General features: G+C 36.0%; 1 protein-coding gene across 2 annotated transcripts in view; it reads left to right on the top strand.

The window, feature by feature from the left end:
- FOCAD (focadhesin) overlaps nucleotides 1-14,537 on the top strand; it is a 153,567-nt gene that overhangs the window by 61,194 nt on the left and 77,836 nt on the right. For both annotated transcript variants that reach the window (XM_063295015.1, XM_063295016.1), the window contains 3 exons: nucleotides 9,092-9,226; nucleotides 12,183-12,233; nucleotides 13,279-13,362. In XM_063295015.1, the coding sequence (XP_063151085.1) occupies nucleotides 9,092-9,226; nucleotides 12,183-12,233; nucleotides 13,279-13,362 (270 nt within the window). The remainder of the gene's footprint in view (nucleotides 1-9,091; nucleotides 9,227-12,182; nucleotides 12,234-13,278; nucleotides 13,363-14,537) is intronic.

The raw sequence follows: 14,537 nt of genomic DNA, 5'->3' as shown, positions 1-14,537 counted from the left end.
TTTAATTAGGATGATTCCACTACAGTTTGTAGACTGGAGAACAATTCTGGAGGAAGCTTCTTCAAGTTGATGCCTTCCAGTGTGGCAGTGCTCTAGATGGGCAATCTTTTTCAGACTGTTGTTGTTGTTTATTCATTTAGTCGCTTCCGACTCTTCGTGACTTCATGGACCAGCCCACGCCAGAGCTTCCTGTCGGTCGTCAACACCCCCAGCTCCCCCAGGGACGAGTCCGTCACCTCTAGAATATCATCCATCCATCTTGCCCTTGGCCGGCCCCTCTTCCTTTTGCCTTCCACTCTCCCTAGCATCAGCATCTTCTCCAGGGTGTCCTGTCTTCTCATTATGTGGCCAAAGTACTTCAGTTTTGCCTTGAATATCATTCCCTCAAGTGAGCAGTCTGGCTTTATTTCCTGGAGGATGGACTGGTTTGATCACCTTGCAGTCCAAGGCACTCTCTGAATTTTCCTCCAACATTTTCAGACTGAGGGTCCAATTTAAAGCTTTGAGGATGTATGCTGGAGAAAACATAAATTTGTTTAAAATTAAAATTTATTTGAAAATCGAATTGTATTACAATTAAATTAATATATTTTATTATAAATATAATATGTGCATACAGCATGTGTTTAATAATGCACCCATGCTATCACATAAATGATGCAGTTCAGCAGGACAGTTTGGATAGGTGGCTATATGTGGTCCTAATCTGCTGATTGTGCACCTCTGCACTAGAGGAGCATACGGGCCCTCTGAAAGCCATCATTGAGTGTGGTGTTCTGTGGATACGTTTATTATTTTGAAAAATTTCTTGACCTTTTTAGATAGGGATTATTTGATTAGATGTTTATTTTATTTTATTTTATTTTATTTATTTATTTTCAAATTTTGCTACCACCCATCTCCCCCCAGAAGAGGGACTCTGGACGGTTTACAATAGTAATGACGTATATACATACAATGAGCATTCCAGTTTAGTACCAGCACCCCGCAATAAACAAACACACCTTCTTCTACTTAATTTTAAGAGAATTATTCCTTTTTTAACTTTCATGTAACGGTGGCATATCTTTGCAACAATGATGTTTAGCAAACGTGAATTAAATGTTATTGTATCTCTTCCCTTCCTTTATATAATTATTCTGATCTAAGGTTCATAATAGGCATTTTCTCCCATAGTAGATCAATATTTCATCTTAGTTCTATATGTAAGGGATGTTGGCAAATTGGAAAGTATCAAAGAGCAACTTAAGATGCTGTGGTGTTTGAAAGACAGATCCGGGGAGGGCAGTCAGAAGGAATTAGGTATACTTACCCTGGAGGAAGAAAAAAATTAAAGATTAAAGATTAAACCCAGCTTTGTGTGGCACAGAGTGGTAGGCGGCAGTATTGCAGCCGAAAATTCTCCCCACGACCCAAGTTCGATCCCAACGGAAGCTGGATTCTCAGGTAGCCGGCTCAGGTCGACTCAGCCTTCCATCCTTCTGAGGTCGGTAAAATGAGTACCCAGCTTGCTGGGGAAGGCGACGACTGGGGAAGGCAATGGCAAACCACCCCGCTATAGTCTGCCAAGAAAATGTCGTGAAAGCGGCGTCCCCCCAAAGGATCAAACATGACTTGGTGCTTGCACAGGGGACCTTTCACAGTCTTAAATCCAGACAACAACAGATCCTATAATCAACAAGTTTTAAAAAATGCTTAGGAGCAAAGTAGGTCCCTTTTAAAATGGATCACACAATGAACTTGTGTGCTTGTAATAACTACTACTGCTGTTACTACCACTCTCATACTGAGAGACTGTATAGGACTAATTTTATGAATCCTCATCTGGGAAACAAACTAACAAAAGCTGATGTGTATTCTACAAGGCATCTTGTTCTTTGTTGCAAGTTTCATCTTTCTCTTTTCCCATTATATGAGTTGAATTTTTTGGTAGGTGCTCATAATGACCATTAAAGCTATTTTCATTCCAAATACCTCCAGAAAATATGTTTAATATATAATGTTGCATCACCTTCTGGCAGATCTATAGAAAGAAACTCCCTTGTTCATTGAAACTATGGAGTTCCAGCAACTGAGCCGCAACTGAACAAAGAATGAAGTACATACTAAGGTTTGGGAAACTAATGGTATCTGCCATATCTGCCATATATTTATGTGTGGCTCAATTGGTTAACTGATTAACTAATGTATTCAGAACATTTTGATTGCCTGAAAGTTTTCCCCATTTAATGGGCAGCATATTTTAGCTTGTTACTACAAATCTCTAATATAAGAATTTATTAAATCAGTATATTTCATTAAGACATTATTATTAAATGTTAGTCTATTATTAAATATTATTCCTTTTTCTTAGTTACCTTTACTGAGACTTTAGCAGAGGAATGCGATTCCTATTATTCACCAGAAGTTATTGGTACAATAGGGTTGAATAGCTGAGTCCCAAGAGCCATATATGGCAACCGAACCCCATTTTTTCCACCTTTCAGTATCCCTTCTGTATACACAACTGCTGATAATCAGAACTTTCTTGTCATTTTGAAGGAGAAAACACTTAAAAACTGTAATGTATATCCTAAAATAGGCTCAGTATAATTTGTTTAAAAAGCCAAATTCTCCTTAAAAGTTCCCCCTACAATCTGGCCTCGCCCAATTGTATGATACCATTTTATTATGTTCCACACAACTGTCTCATCTATTACAGTATCCCCAGCCAGGAAAAAGTTACCCACCCCTGGAATACAACTTCTATCATCTCAAGTCATTGACCATGCTGGTTAGGATTGATGGAAGATGCACTGTAACAATATTTGGATGACCACAGGTTTCCTATGTCTGTCGTGTGTGTGTGTGTGTCTTTGAGTCAGTGTTGACTCCTGGTGACTGCCTGGACAAGTCCCTGCAGCTTTCTTGACAAAGTTATTCAGAAGTGGTTTGCCCTTGCCTCCTTCCTAGGGCTGAAAGAGAGACAGACTGGCCCAAGGTCAGCCAGCTGGCTTCCTGCCTAAGGGACTAGATTTCTAGCCTGATGCCTTAACCACTACACCAAACTGACTCTCAGACCTTCATTTAAGGATGCTCACCAAACTTTTTTAAAAAATTCATAGACACATTGAATCAATCTAAATATCTTGTTTTTTTGTAATATGAATTTGCTCTATATAAGCATTTTCCCTTCTGCCCCTTCCTTCTGCATTTCTGTACCCAGTTTAATACTAGACTTTCTGCTTTGTTAAACTTTTTTAAACAGTTAAATTCTTTTTCTAAGCCAGGAAATTTGCATTTTACTCCCCCCCCCCCAAATCATATTTGTAGATCAAACATGGATTTTTCAGTCCTGGTTTCTGGATAGGTCTATTATTGCACTGTTTTTTTTTTTAGCAATACATTGTTTAACAAACTGGACAGACAACATGAGGGGAAGGAAAAGAAGAGAAATGAAATCATCTAGAACATTGGCATCTCTTTGTTGGATTTTAACATGATTTATAACTAGGTTACTGAAAGTATTTGCAGACTGTGAGTAACCCAAGGTTGGTTCCTTTGTATAGAGTTCCTATGTATAGTCCTATTTTACAGACTTAATGTTGGTATGTAATTCCTCCAGAAAGGAATTCATACTAAGCAGGAATTCATTGAGACCATGACAAAATTTAGAACTTATTCCCAGATGAATGAATATGGAATTTCAGCCTCATACTACTAACAGTGGTAATATATGTACTTACTAATTAATAGTGCTAAGATCTGCTCCTGTAGATTTGATAAGTGTCAGTATGTTGCCATCATCTCACTGGCCATGTTCTGGACCTTGATGTAAATTATAATAGTGTTTGAGGTTACAGTCTAAAGTGACATATACTGTTAAGATAATAGTCATTTATAAGAACTTCTCTAGTTTAATAATTTCTTAATGATTTTTTTTTCAAAATAAAGGCTGTTGATATCATTTTTAACTAAAACAGACAGAGAAGGCACACATTCAGTATCATTTCCATTTATTTTTCTTGTTGTAGGATGAGTTGATTATTTTTTTTCAATTAATTTGTAAATACATATTTAGGATTTCTCCCAATTTCAGGATTTTTTTTCCATTTTTTCTTTCCCCTGTATATATTCTCCAGATGAATTGTTTTGTCTAGTTATTGAGATCAGTGTTTTCTAAAGTGGAGGTGGAGAAGTGTCATTTTCACTCAACATATAATCAGATTATGTTTCAGTAGCTGTCAACATGAGTTACACTGGAATTGTATTCATGGATCAGTCTGTTCGTTAAAAGGACTTAACTCAATAGGAGTTCTTAAGAGTTTTATCGTTACTGATTTTGAAATGGTTCCCCTAAAGTGTTTCTACAGCCTCCAAAGTGGCTATTTAATTCTGATGCCCAGTGTGTTGATTTTTTTTCTAATATAAAATATCGCTATAGTGATTTCATTAACTCATTACCTTTTCAAAACGAGCATCATAGGGACAATGGCAACTCATTTCTCTGCACATGGAGATATTTGATTCTCCCATTTGGCAGAGGCATCTGCAGTTTTCTTACACGTTTGTCTATATTATGAATCTGTTTTTGGCATCTACTTCTTTGATTTTGAATATAAAGCAGATGTATAACCATAATTTAGACACTACTTTGTCTTCTTCCCCTGATTAAATCTTAGCATCATCTTGCACTTGTAATTTTTGGAAGCATATTTTTTTTCTGGCCAATTTACTTATCTGTCAGTATTTCTGCTGCCATTATAGCATAGACTTGAATGATTCATGATAATTGCAGGCAACTGGCAGAATCCTGCAGATATGATAACAATGTCTGAAAAGTTGAAATTCCTGAAGGGAACTTTTGTGCATTTCTGTGCATGGATTGACCCCAGGGAAATCCATTGAAGTCTTCATTACAATGGCTTACTCCCTGCAGAGATGGGGGGAGAGGGGCCTTCGAGCCTTGGAGAATGCCTTTTGGGAAAAGTAAGGGAGAAAGCAGCTTAAATGCCTAAAATGTAAATTACTGGTATGCTTGATTCATTCATTCCAGTTATGATCTTATTTAGTATATTTCTAGGTGGCCTGAAGGATGAGGGATATGGTAGACAACTTAGGAAACTCATGTCTGTCAAAAGTTTCAGAGACTTGAGGTATGGAATAAAATTTTGGAAAAAAATACTGTTAATGTTTATTCTATTTACAGTTGCTGTTGTTGTTATTCTTAGATTTTTATCCTGCCTTTTTAAAATAGATAACTCAAGGCAGTGAACATACCTAATATTCCTGCCTCCTATTTTTCCCACAACAACAACCCTATTGAGGTGGGTTGGGCTGAGATAGAGTGACAGGCCCAAAGTCATCCAGCCAGCTTTCATGCCTCAGGGAGGCCTAAAACTCAGTTTCCTGCTTTCTAGGCTAACACCTTAACCACTACAGCAGACTGGCTCTCTACTGATGCTGCTATGATGCATTAGTAGCAGAAATGTGTGCAAACCTCAACTTTTTAACTCTAGTAATACAGGCAAATTATACTTAACAATCTCACCCTTTTGGGTAGGCAATGAGAAAACATCAGCATTGAAGTGGAACAGCTGCTATATTGCTGTTGTTTTTTTAAAGAACACTGTTTAGCTTGATCAAAATGTACACATTAAGGAAAGAATTGAAGTAAAGCTGCTTAGCCTATAATATTAGGTCCCTTAGTAAAACATAAAACTGAAACGAACATTTTACAATATATTATCTTTTGGGATCAGGTATTAACGTCCTTGTTTCCTCTATATGTGGCATAGCCATCTATGTTGAATTGCTGCTTTCTCTAGCCTGGTGTTCTTCAGATTTGTTAGAACTCTAACTTCTAGAATTCCTAGTCAGCAAGGATGTTGACAATACAGATGGGAATCCTGAAATTGAAATCCTTTGCCTGACTACTACTTTCTCCAATCAAAATTTTAGAACGTGTGATCCTTTGAAGCAGGAACTTCTGTTGCATTTTATAGTATCATGCCTGTTGATGGCATTAAATCTATAATAATACATAGTTTTACAGATAAACCTTAGAGGAACCCTCTTTAAACTGAAATGAGTGGGTTTACAAATGGTGGTAAACTTATGAGTTATGATCTTATGACTTAGCATCCCAGGCCACAGTCTGGGTTCTAAAGCAATACTTAGGTATAGCAAAGAGTATAAGTTGTCCTTGGCTGAATTTCATACTAAAAAAAAAAAGAGATACCTGTTCTATATCATGAAATACAGTACTTTTAAAGCTTGCACCATGTTTCTAAGATAGTGTTTTTTTACTCATACACAGCATTCTTCAAAAATTTCTGTTGCTCCCAAGATTGTACATTATTTGCTTCATGGCTTCTACAGTCCTGACCATGTAATAAAATCCTGTGGGCAGTAGGTGGATATATGTTGTTGTGTTTACTGACTAGAGCCTAGACCTCTGTGTTTAAAAATCAGTTGACTTAATAAATGGAATTAATACCATGTTGACATCTAGTAATACATTGCCTAGTCTAGATGTGCATTACATCTCTCTAAATTATTGCTTTTCTTGAATTTCATTCATACAGCACTCTGGGGGCTCATCTAGAAAACAAACTGCTTCAGCATTGACTTATTAAGCTATAATTTTGAAGCAAGTAGGTGTATGCATGGACACAAGTTACAGTTTTGTTAGATTCAAAAACCACTTTTATTATAAAATGGTAGCATATTTCCTTTTTAAAAAAAAAATTCCCTTAAATCAAAATATGGAGTTTTGAAAATGTATGAATTTAAAGGCTGCAAATTCCATAGGGGATTCTGAGATAGTAAATGTTGAAGCAGGAACAACTTTTATTTTAGTCGCTTCTCCTAGGTCAATAATGGTCAGGTAATTAGTACTGAATAAAATTAGATTGCCTAAAAGTAATAAATTTTGTCATGGGTGAATGTACAGCTCTGTTGATTTATGCACAGATGGGGGCAACCCATTAGCATACTTCCACTCTTTGTAGGTTTGTTGACTAGGGCTATATTTATTCAGATTGTTGGGTTCTACTAAAGCTGCTTCTTTAGAACCTTACCTCCAGTGACAATTGGTGCTCACTTTGTTCAGGGATTTTTGTTGGAATCTCTTAATTTTGATAATGTGTATAATGAAAACAGTTTCAAAAAAATGATTTGCCTTTTTAATGTTAATATTATTGTATTTAAGGGAATGTCGATGAATTCCTAACTAGAACTTTTAGAATTGATATCCTTTTTTTAATGGCATTCCCAACTATGAAAACTTAATGTATTTGTTTCATCAAAATTGATTTTATATATGAGCCAGATTTTACTGTTCTTTTGATGGATCTTTTCTTTTCCTGTGGACACAAAGGGGTTTTGTATCACTCTAACAATGATCCAGCGAGGGCTAATTTCTAACTATAAATAGATATGCCAAATGTGTGATAATTATTTTAAGAATTATTCTATAGAATAGGCTCTGTGAATGTATATCTCTACATTCCTTATCCCTTCTAGTTATTGGGATTCAGGCAACAGTATGTTGTCTTGCAAGGTCATCGCTATATTAGACATCCATGCATAGAATAATGTGAACAGGCCTGAAAAAAACCAGTCTTTGATTGTGTATATGGTATACTAGCCAAAATGTACCCAAACAGACTGGTACTGCATTTACAATTAGCAGGGAATGCTGCATGTGGCACAGCTGTGGCTAAAGCTGGTCACCTAGTCTACACCTTTCTATCTTTGGCCTCAAGTTAACCAAAGATTTGAGGAGCAAAGTATGTGTCAATACTTGTGGGCTCATCTATGATGACCGTGGCATATGGAAGTTTATGACTTAGAATGTAAGAGGAATAAATAGAACATGAATTAACAAGAAAGAAAGAAAAAGAAAGATCTGTGAACCTAAGAAAAAGGGGAAAGATATAACAGAGGTGGATGAAGGTAGTCAGATTTGAAAGAAACTAGAATAAAAGTAGAACAACTTCAGGAAGTGAAAAAATGAGCCCTGTTTGAAAAATATTAGAAGCTAGATTAATCTCCTAACAGCATGAATGGAAACTGGACGTAAGGAAATACTATGCTTGGAATAGAATGAAAAGAATTACATTACAGTGTGCCACAGAAGTGGAGTTAATGGAAAGTATAAATGTTTATCAAAAGAAGCAAAAATATCTGTGCATAACAGCATGTTTTGGCCAGTTCACTTGTCATATGGAAGTGAGAGTTATATGTCTAGAGAAACATAAAAGAAAGTTTAATGCAATGGAGTGGGGTATTTAATGTGGTAAAACAAGAAGAGATACAGTGAAGAATGAATGCACTCTGAATTAATATGGATAGAATACAAAAGTGACTGACCAGCATGAAAGAAATATGTTGTGATGGGTTGGTCCTATAGAATTGATAAGGATCAAATTGCAAAACAAATATGAAAAGAGGATGAATGGAGATGAGGGAGAAGGGGAAAACCAGATAATTTGTGGTTGTTGATGAGATCCTGAAAAAGAGATGAGAACTTTAATGAAGCAAAGACACAACGTATGCAGCAGCATATGGACATGGTAGAAGGAAGAATGGTTTCCAAGATCAAAAAACGAAAAGGCGTAGTGAGTGCTGTTGATGTAAACTAGTTCTGGCTATGTTTGTTTTTCTTACGTCATGCCTTCAATTTCTTTGGCTTACTATTTTTTACTCCTGTGTTTTGCATAATGTTGCTTAAATCAAAAGGGAATTGTATGATGGTATGTATGTATGTAATTTATACTTTTCAGTCCCAAGGCTTTGGGTATAGCAAGTCTGTTGAAGCTAAAGGGGTCTGGATTACATTAATACCTTTATTATATCTGTGGTAAATAACAACGGTATAAAATATACTTAATTTTGATTAAATTTTAGTCACTTAATAATACTGAGTTTCTGTCTGAAACATTGAACATCTGGTTTACAATGAGAGTCTACAAGACATGATTTGTAAGTGCTATTTCTAATCCATATACCATATATCCTTAACATATTTTAAACACCCACACACACACACACACACACACACACTGATTGTGTCATGCTAAAGGCAATCTTTGTTTCTCTATTCCAGGTTGTTTGCATTCGCTCTACATGGAATGCGCTCTCACCCAAACTGAGCTGTGATACCCGGCCACTTATTTTAAAAACACTCAATGAACTGTTCTCTCTTGTCCCTTCACTAATGGTGAATTCAAGTGAATATGAGGTATGTATCTCATACTGGACTGTTGTTTTTTTAATCTGTAATTTTAAGTAAGCCAATCAAGTTCATGCTTTCTGGAAGTTTGTTTATGAAGACAAAAGTGATATAAACTGAAAACAGATTTCTAGTTTGGTTCCTGAGGAACTCTTCTTTTCTGAATGTGTGTCTAATATTTTAGGAAAGTTTTAACCATCCACACCTTTTGCTTATGCAGCATTTTAACACTTTAAAATTATTCAGCAGTGAGACAAGTGCTGCACTAAAAACCACTTTAAGTTTAGAAAGTGCTCCCTTCATTCCAGAAGGTCCTGAAGCTGTGTATGGAATTTGAGAATATTCACCCATGGCTGGAAACAACATTTGCAGATATTTTTTCCACTTGCAAATGAACTGCAGAGTTGAGGCAGTGTAGTACAGTAATGACATCATTGGAAGGTGTAGAGCCAGATTTTCTTTGCCATCTTCCCTTCAACTTTTGAAGGATTTTTACTTTTCTAGACTATAGCAGGTAGCAATCAATCTTGGTGTTCTTCAAAAAAGCTAAGCAGGATTGGACCTCATTAGATGACAGACCACCCTGGAATTCTAGTGCTGTAGGCAAGATTAAATTGAAAAAACATTCCAGCAGAAGGCAGTGGCAAACCACTTCTTTACTGTTGCCAGTACTCTAAAGGGAGTCTTTATCTTTACTTTTAAAAGTGCATCAAGTACATTGGAGATTTGAGAACTGTGTTAGACCAATCATAGAAACCTACTCAAGGCCAGAGCTAGCTCTTACATCTGCTATTTTATGGCTGAGTAGAGATTAGAACTAGAGTGGACTGGGAAGAGCTGAAGGTTTTTATGACCATTTTGTTAGTGCTGAAAGGTCTGGCACTTTCAAAGAACTGTGGAGGATTTCTCAATAAGTTGTGAAAAAGGAATTATATTCAGGAAATAATCATATGAATAGGTATTTGCGCTTGGTTTTCTCATTGGCTGGAATTGTCTATGTAACCAGTTGAAAATTACTTTCATTTTAAATAGTTTTGTTTCCCACAAATAAGCATACTCTAGATCAGACCAAAAGCTTATCTAGCCCAGCATTCTATTCTGAAGAAGTCCATCTAGATACTTCCATAGACACAATATGAATGCATTAACACTCTCTCCCTTACGTTGCCTAGCAACTAGTATTCAGAGGCATACTGCATTTTATAAATAATACTGGAAGTAATAAGCAGCCATCATGAGTATTAGACATGGATAACTGTATTTGCTATGAATTTGACTATTAAATGTCTAGCAGATTCCAAATGTTCATTCTGCTCTGCATGATATTTCCTTCTTGAGGTGAAAACCTCCAAATAATCTAACCTTTTGTTATTAGGGAGTTTGTCTGACATTGTAATCATTTGGGTGGTGCTTTTCTACATTTTTCCCATCTGCATTTTTAGAAGTACATGAGCAAAATCGTACTAATGCTATACATTTGAATCAAATATGGTAAGACTGGCAGTTACATTTTCAATTTATTTCATAAAAAGTCAGCCTAATGTGAAAGAGTTATGAAAAAGGCAAATTCCATTTTGGACCCCCATATGGAGTCTGACATTCTCATGACAGCTGTCCTCCAGGTAGATATTTTAATTGAACTATCCATCCCAACACCAAAGTACTTTCTCTAGTCTGTCAGCATACATTTAAACTTATATATAAAATTAGGCTGCAGTTTGTTTTGTCCTAATTGACATCAATTCATAGTTGGTTATACTGAACTACCTTTTATATTTTGAAACCCATTTCTGGTAGTTTGGAGAAACTATCCTGAAATTTTTGGTAGCCTTTTGCTTTAAATGACTAACCCTTCTATTTGCTTTCATTCTTTGATGCCATAACTCACGCCACACATGCGGCTGAAGTATATAAGCTTTTGAGTGCTGTTGTTCACTGCATTCATTGCATTCACTGACACTGGAAGTTGTCCAGTATAGATAGCAGGTACCATTTTGGGAATGGCTGCACGAGAGGATTCTTTTCTTCTGGAAGGGAGCTTGCTGATACTAAAGGAAGGGTTTGACAAGACTAGCCCATTTTTTTACAGGATTCAAAATGTTATGCTAGTTTACCCAGCTATTTTATTCTAGCCATAAAGCAATATCTAGGTAGCTCTATAGGTTTTAGTGGGTTTCAAGAAGATGAAATAAATTATTGTAAAGATGAGCAAATATGATTATATCCCTATACTGAAGATCATTTGGTCCTGAATAAGCTACTTTATACTGTAAACTCCTATATTACTACATAGACATAAATCCCAAAGAGTTTGGTGAGATCCAGTTAAATGTTAAATAAATTAAAGTGCTATGTCCCCCCCACCTGGCTCTGGTTTGCTTTAATAAACAGAGAGGTGGTTCTTTTAGGGTCATTTGGCTGTATCTGGTATTCATATTGCACATGCAGTTGCATATATTTAATATAATTATTCTACTGTCAATGAAAGACTGAGCAGAATGTTTTAATAAGTAACCTCTCTGCTTCCAAAAGCATGTAAATCTGTTAACATGGTTGAGATGTGACATTGGAAATGTTTTTTGAATTGCCTCTTTAAAAGTACTTAAAGGTCACCCCCCAACCTGAAACGGTACTTTGCACTTTTATTGTACATCATTGAATATGGGTTCTTGAATATAATTTTTGACCTTTGAAATTTTCTCAGTAAGTATAATAAGGTCTATTAGTCTTCACTTTGGAGCCAGCTAATTGCCAAAACCTTTCTTGTTATTTTAAATTAAGCTCCAATGGCCACTTGGAAATGTTGTTCCCTTGTCACTGCCCCAAACAAACTGCTAATCCATAAATGCCTCTCTTGGTTTATTCTATAATGTGTTATTTACCTCAGTTTTCTGTCATGTTTCTCTAATTCAAAGAACTTTCCTGAGCTGGATTTTGTTCTTTTTTCCCCTGTTTGATGTTATAGAAATTTAAAGCTCAAGTTGTCAGTTTCCTGTGGAACCACACACAGAGCAAGGTGAGACACTAGAAAAGGAAGTTGCTTTGGCCAGATACCGGCCCTACTTAGATATTTTCTGTGTTGCATAAACACGTAGTTTCTCTGTCCAATCCTACATTGTTTTGGTAACATATTGTTATCATGGTTATGTATTGCTGACTAGAAGTGGTGGGTGGGGAACGTATCCATCCATGAAGGCCATGCAGCCATTCTTTAGTATGACTTTCTTTATATTTAGTAATATAGCTTTCCCATCCCACCTGTGAAATTCAGTGGAAAAATTGTTCCATTTACTTGCAAATTGCATTCCAAAACAGGATTTGGGGGGTGGGGGGCAAAGGGCTACTTTTCTGAATGTTCCCACTGTATGTTTTCTTTTTCTATTTATTCCTAATGTTCAGACATGGAATATACTAAGACATAAAGGAAATCCTTCTATTACAGCTGTGTTGTGGTTATTTAAAGCTGGCACATGAGCCTATAGGATACAACAAAGTTAGAAATGCTTGCAAAACCAAGTTTGTGTTTTTAGAATTCCTTGGAATTGCTGAGAGAAGTCCATTGAGATTTTTCTGCTAAAGTTTAAAACAAAGGGATACCTTTTGGTGTCACTGCGCAATTGTATTGTTGTTGACTGTGTTCATTGTATAAGATGCAATTTTTATCTACAGAAAAATTTAAGAGGGTCCTCCTGTTTAGACAGAAATATAAATTTATTCCATTTACCCCAGAATATAAGGCAGTCGATTTGTATTTTGAGACTTTTGATCATACTGTTATGTAATATCTCAGATGTTTATCCCAGAGTCCTACGCCAGTGTTACCACTGCAGAATAATATATCTCATATGTAGTAAAAAATAGGTTTCTTCGATGCAGTAATTTTCAGCAGTGTGATTTTTGGTGTCCACTATTTGCTTTTATCCACAAGGTTCAGAGGCATTTAGAACTAGGCCTACATTCTCCACCTGGGAAATCAATGCTTCCTTTACGATAATAGATAATAGTATTTTTTCCTTACCCATCTTTATTTGCAATGATGTGATGGTAATATTTTTCTTTAGGATTCTCTTGTAGCCATCTCTGCATACAAATCTCTCTCTGAATTTGATTCTGAAGAATACACCATCCTCCATCTTCCTGAACAGGTAGGCCTTTCTTACTTTAATTATGGGTGAATATAGTAATCATCAGAAATACAAATAAGTGTGGAAACAGTATCCAGTCTTGGTTGGACATTCAGCAGTTCATCTGATCTAGTAGGAAATGGCTCTTTAGTTGGTGGTCCAACTCCTGTATTATGTCCCTGTTGCCTGGACTCACATCCTTCCACATGTTGCAGGTGGGAGTTCAGAAGCAAGCAGCCTTCGGTAAATGGCACAGTTCCCTTGAAAATAATCAGATTTTTGAATTGCATAGGAAGTAGAAGCTGGGCCAACAAAGGCATGATGGAGGGGATAAGGCCAGGAGGAAGAACCTAGCTCTCATCCTTAATGATCAGATAATGTGGGGATTGACTACTCCAACACAGCTAAAAAAGGTTTACATTTTGAAGGGGAGAAGCAACACATCAAATTAATCCTTTTTAATGGCTTATCTTTTGACTTAGGAGATTGTACCTAATAACATTTTAATAACAGCTTTCTGAGAAGTATGCCATGTTCTACTTGCTCTGTTGGTTAACTTTAAAATTCAGTTCAAAATACTGACTTGAGTTTTTAAACATTGTGCATCCATAGGAAACATGTCTTCCCATATGAACCCATCCCAGTGGTCAAAAAAGTTTGTCTTTCTTTTAATAGATACTAAGTTAAGTCATGTTCTTTAATTATAGTATATTGAATATACCACACTTATCTCAGGTTGAACAATATATTAACCCTAAACTATGGTTTACAAACCTCCAAGGCTTAGTTCACATAATACATCAAGTCAAAGCAAGCACATTACAACTTAGCCTGTGTGAATTTGCCATTAATTATGCTTTATTGAGGTTTCCCAACCATGGTTCTAAGACTAGGCATTTTTTTTTACCTGAGGAGACTAAAACATTTATCTCTTGGTTATGGAGCTTATGGGAAGGCTGCAATATTTCCTTTTAGAAAAGAAAATCAAACCTTTACTGGGCCTGGCATTTTTTTCTGAGGCTGCTTAATTTGTCATGCTTGCTTTATATCAAAACCAAATCTTCATTAAGGTAAGTTAACAACATAGGACAATGTAAAAGTATAAGATAAACAACACTAATGCTAAAATCAATATAGATATTACAAAATGGAATATAAATGATATTAATATTGACTTCGTGTAATGTAATATAATA

The sequence above is a fragment of the Candoia aspera genome, chromosome 2 (genome assembly GCF_035149785.1).
Source record: "Candoia aspera isolate rCanAsp1 chromosome 2, rCanAsp1.hap2, whole genome shotgun sequence".
Taxonomy (NCBI): domain Eukaryota; kingdom Metazoa; phylum Chordata; class Lepidosauria; order Squamata; family Boidae; genus Candoia; species Candoia aspera.
This window is presented reverse-complemented; position numbering and strand designations above follow the sequence as displayed.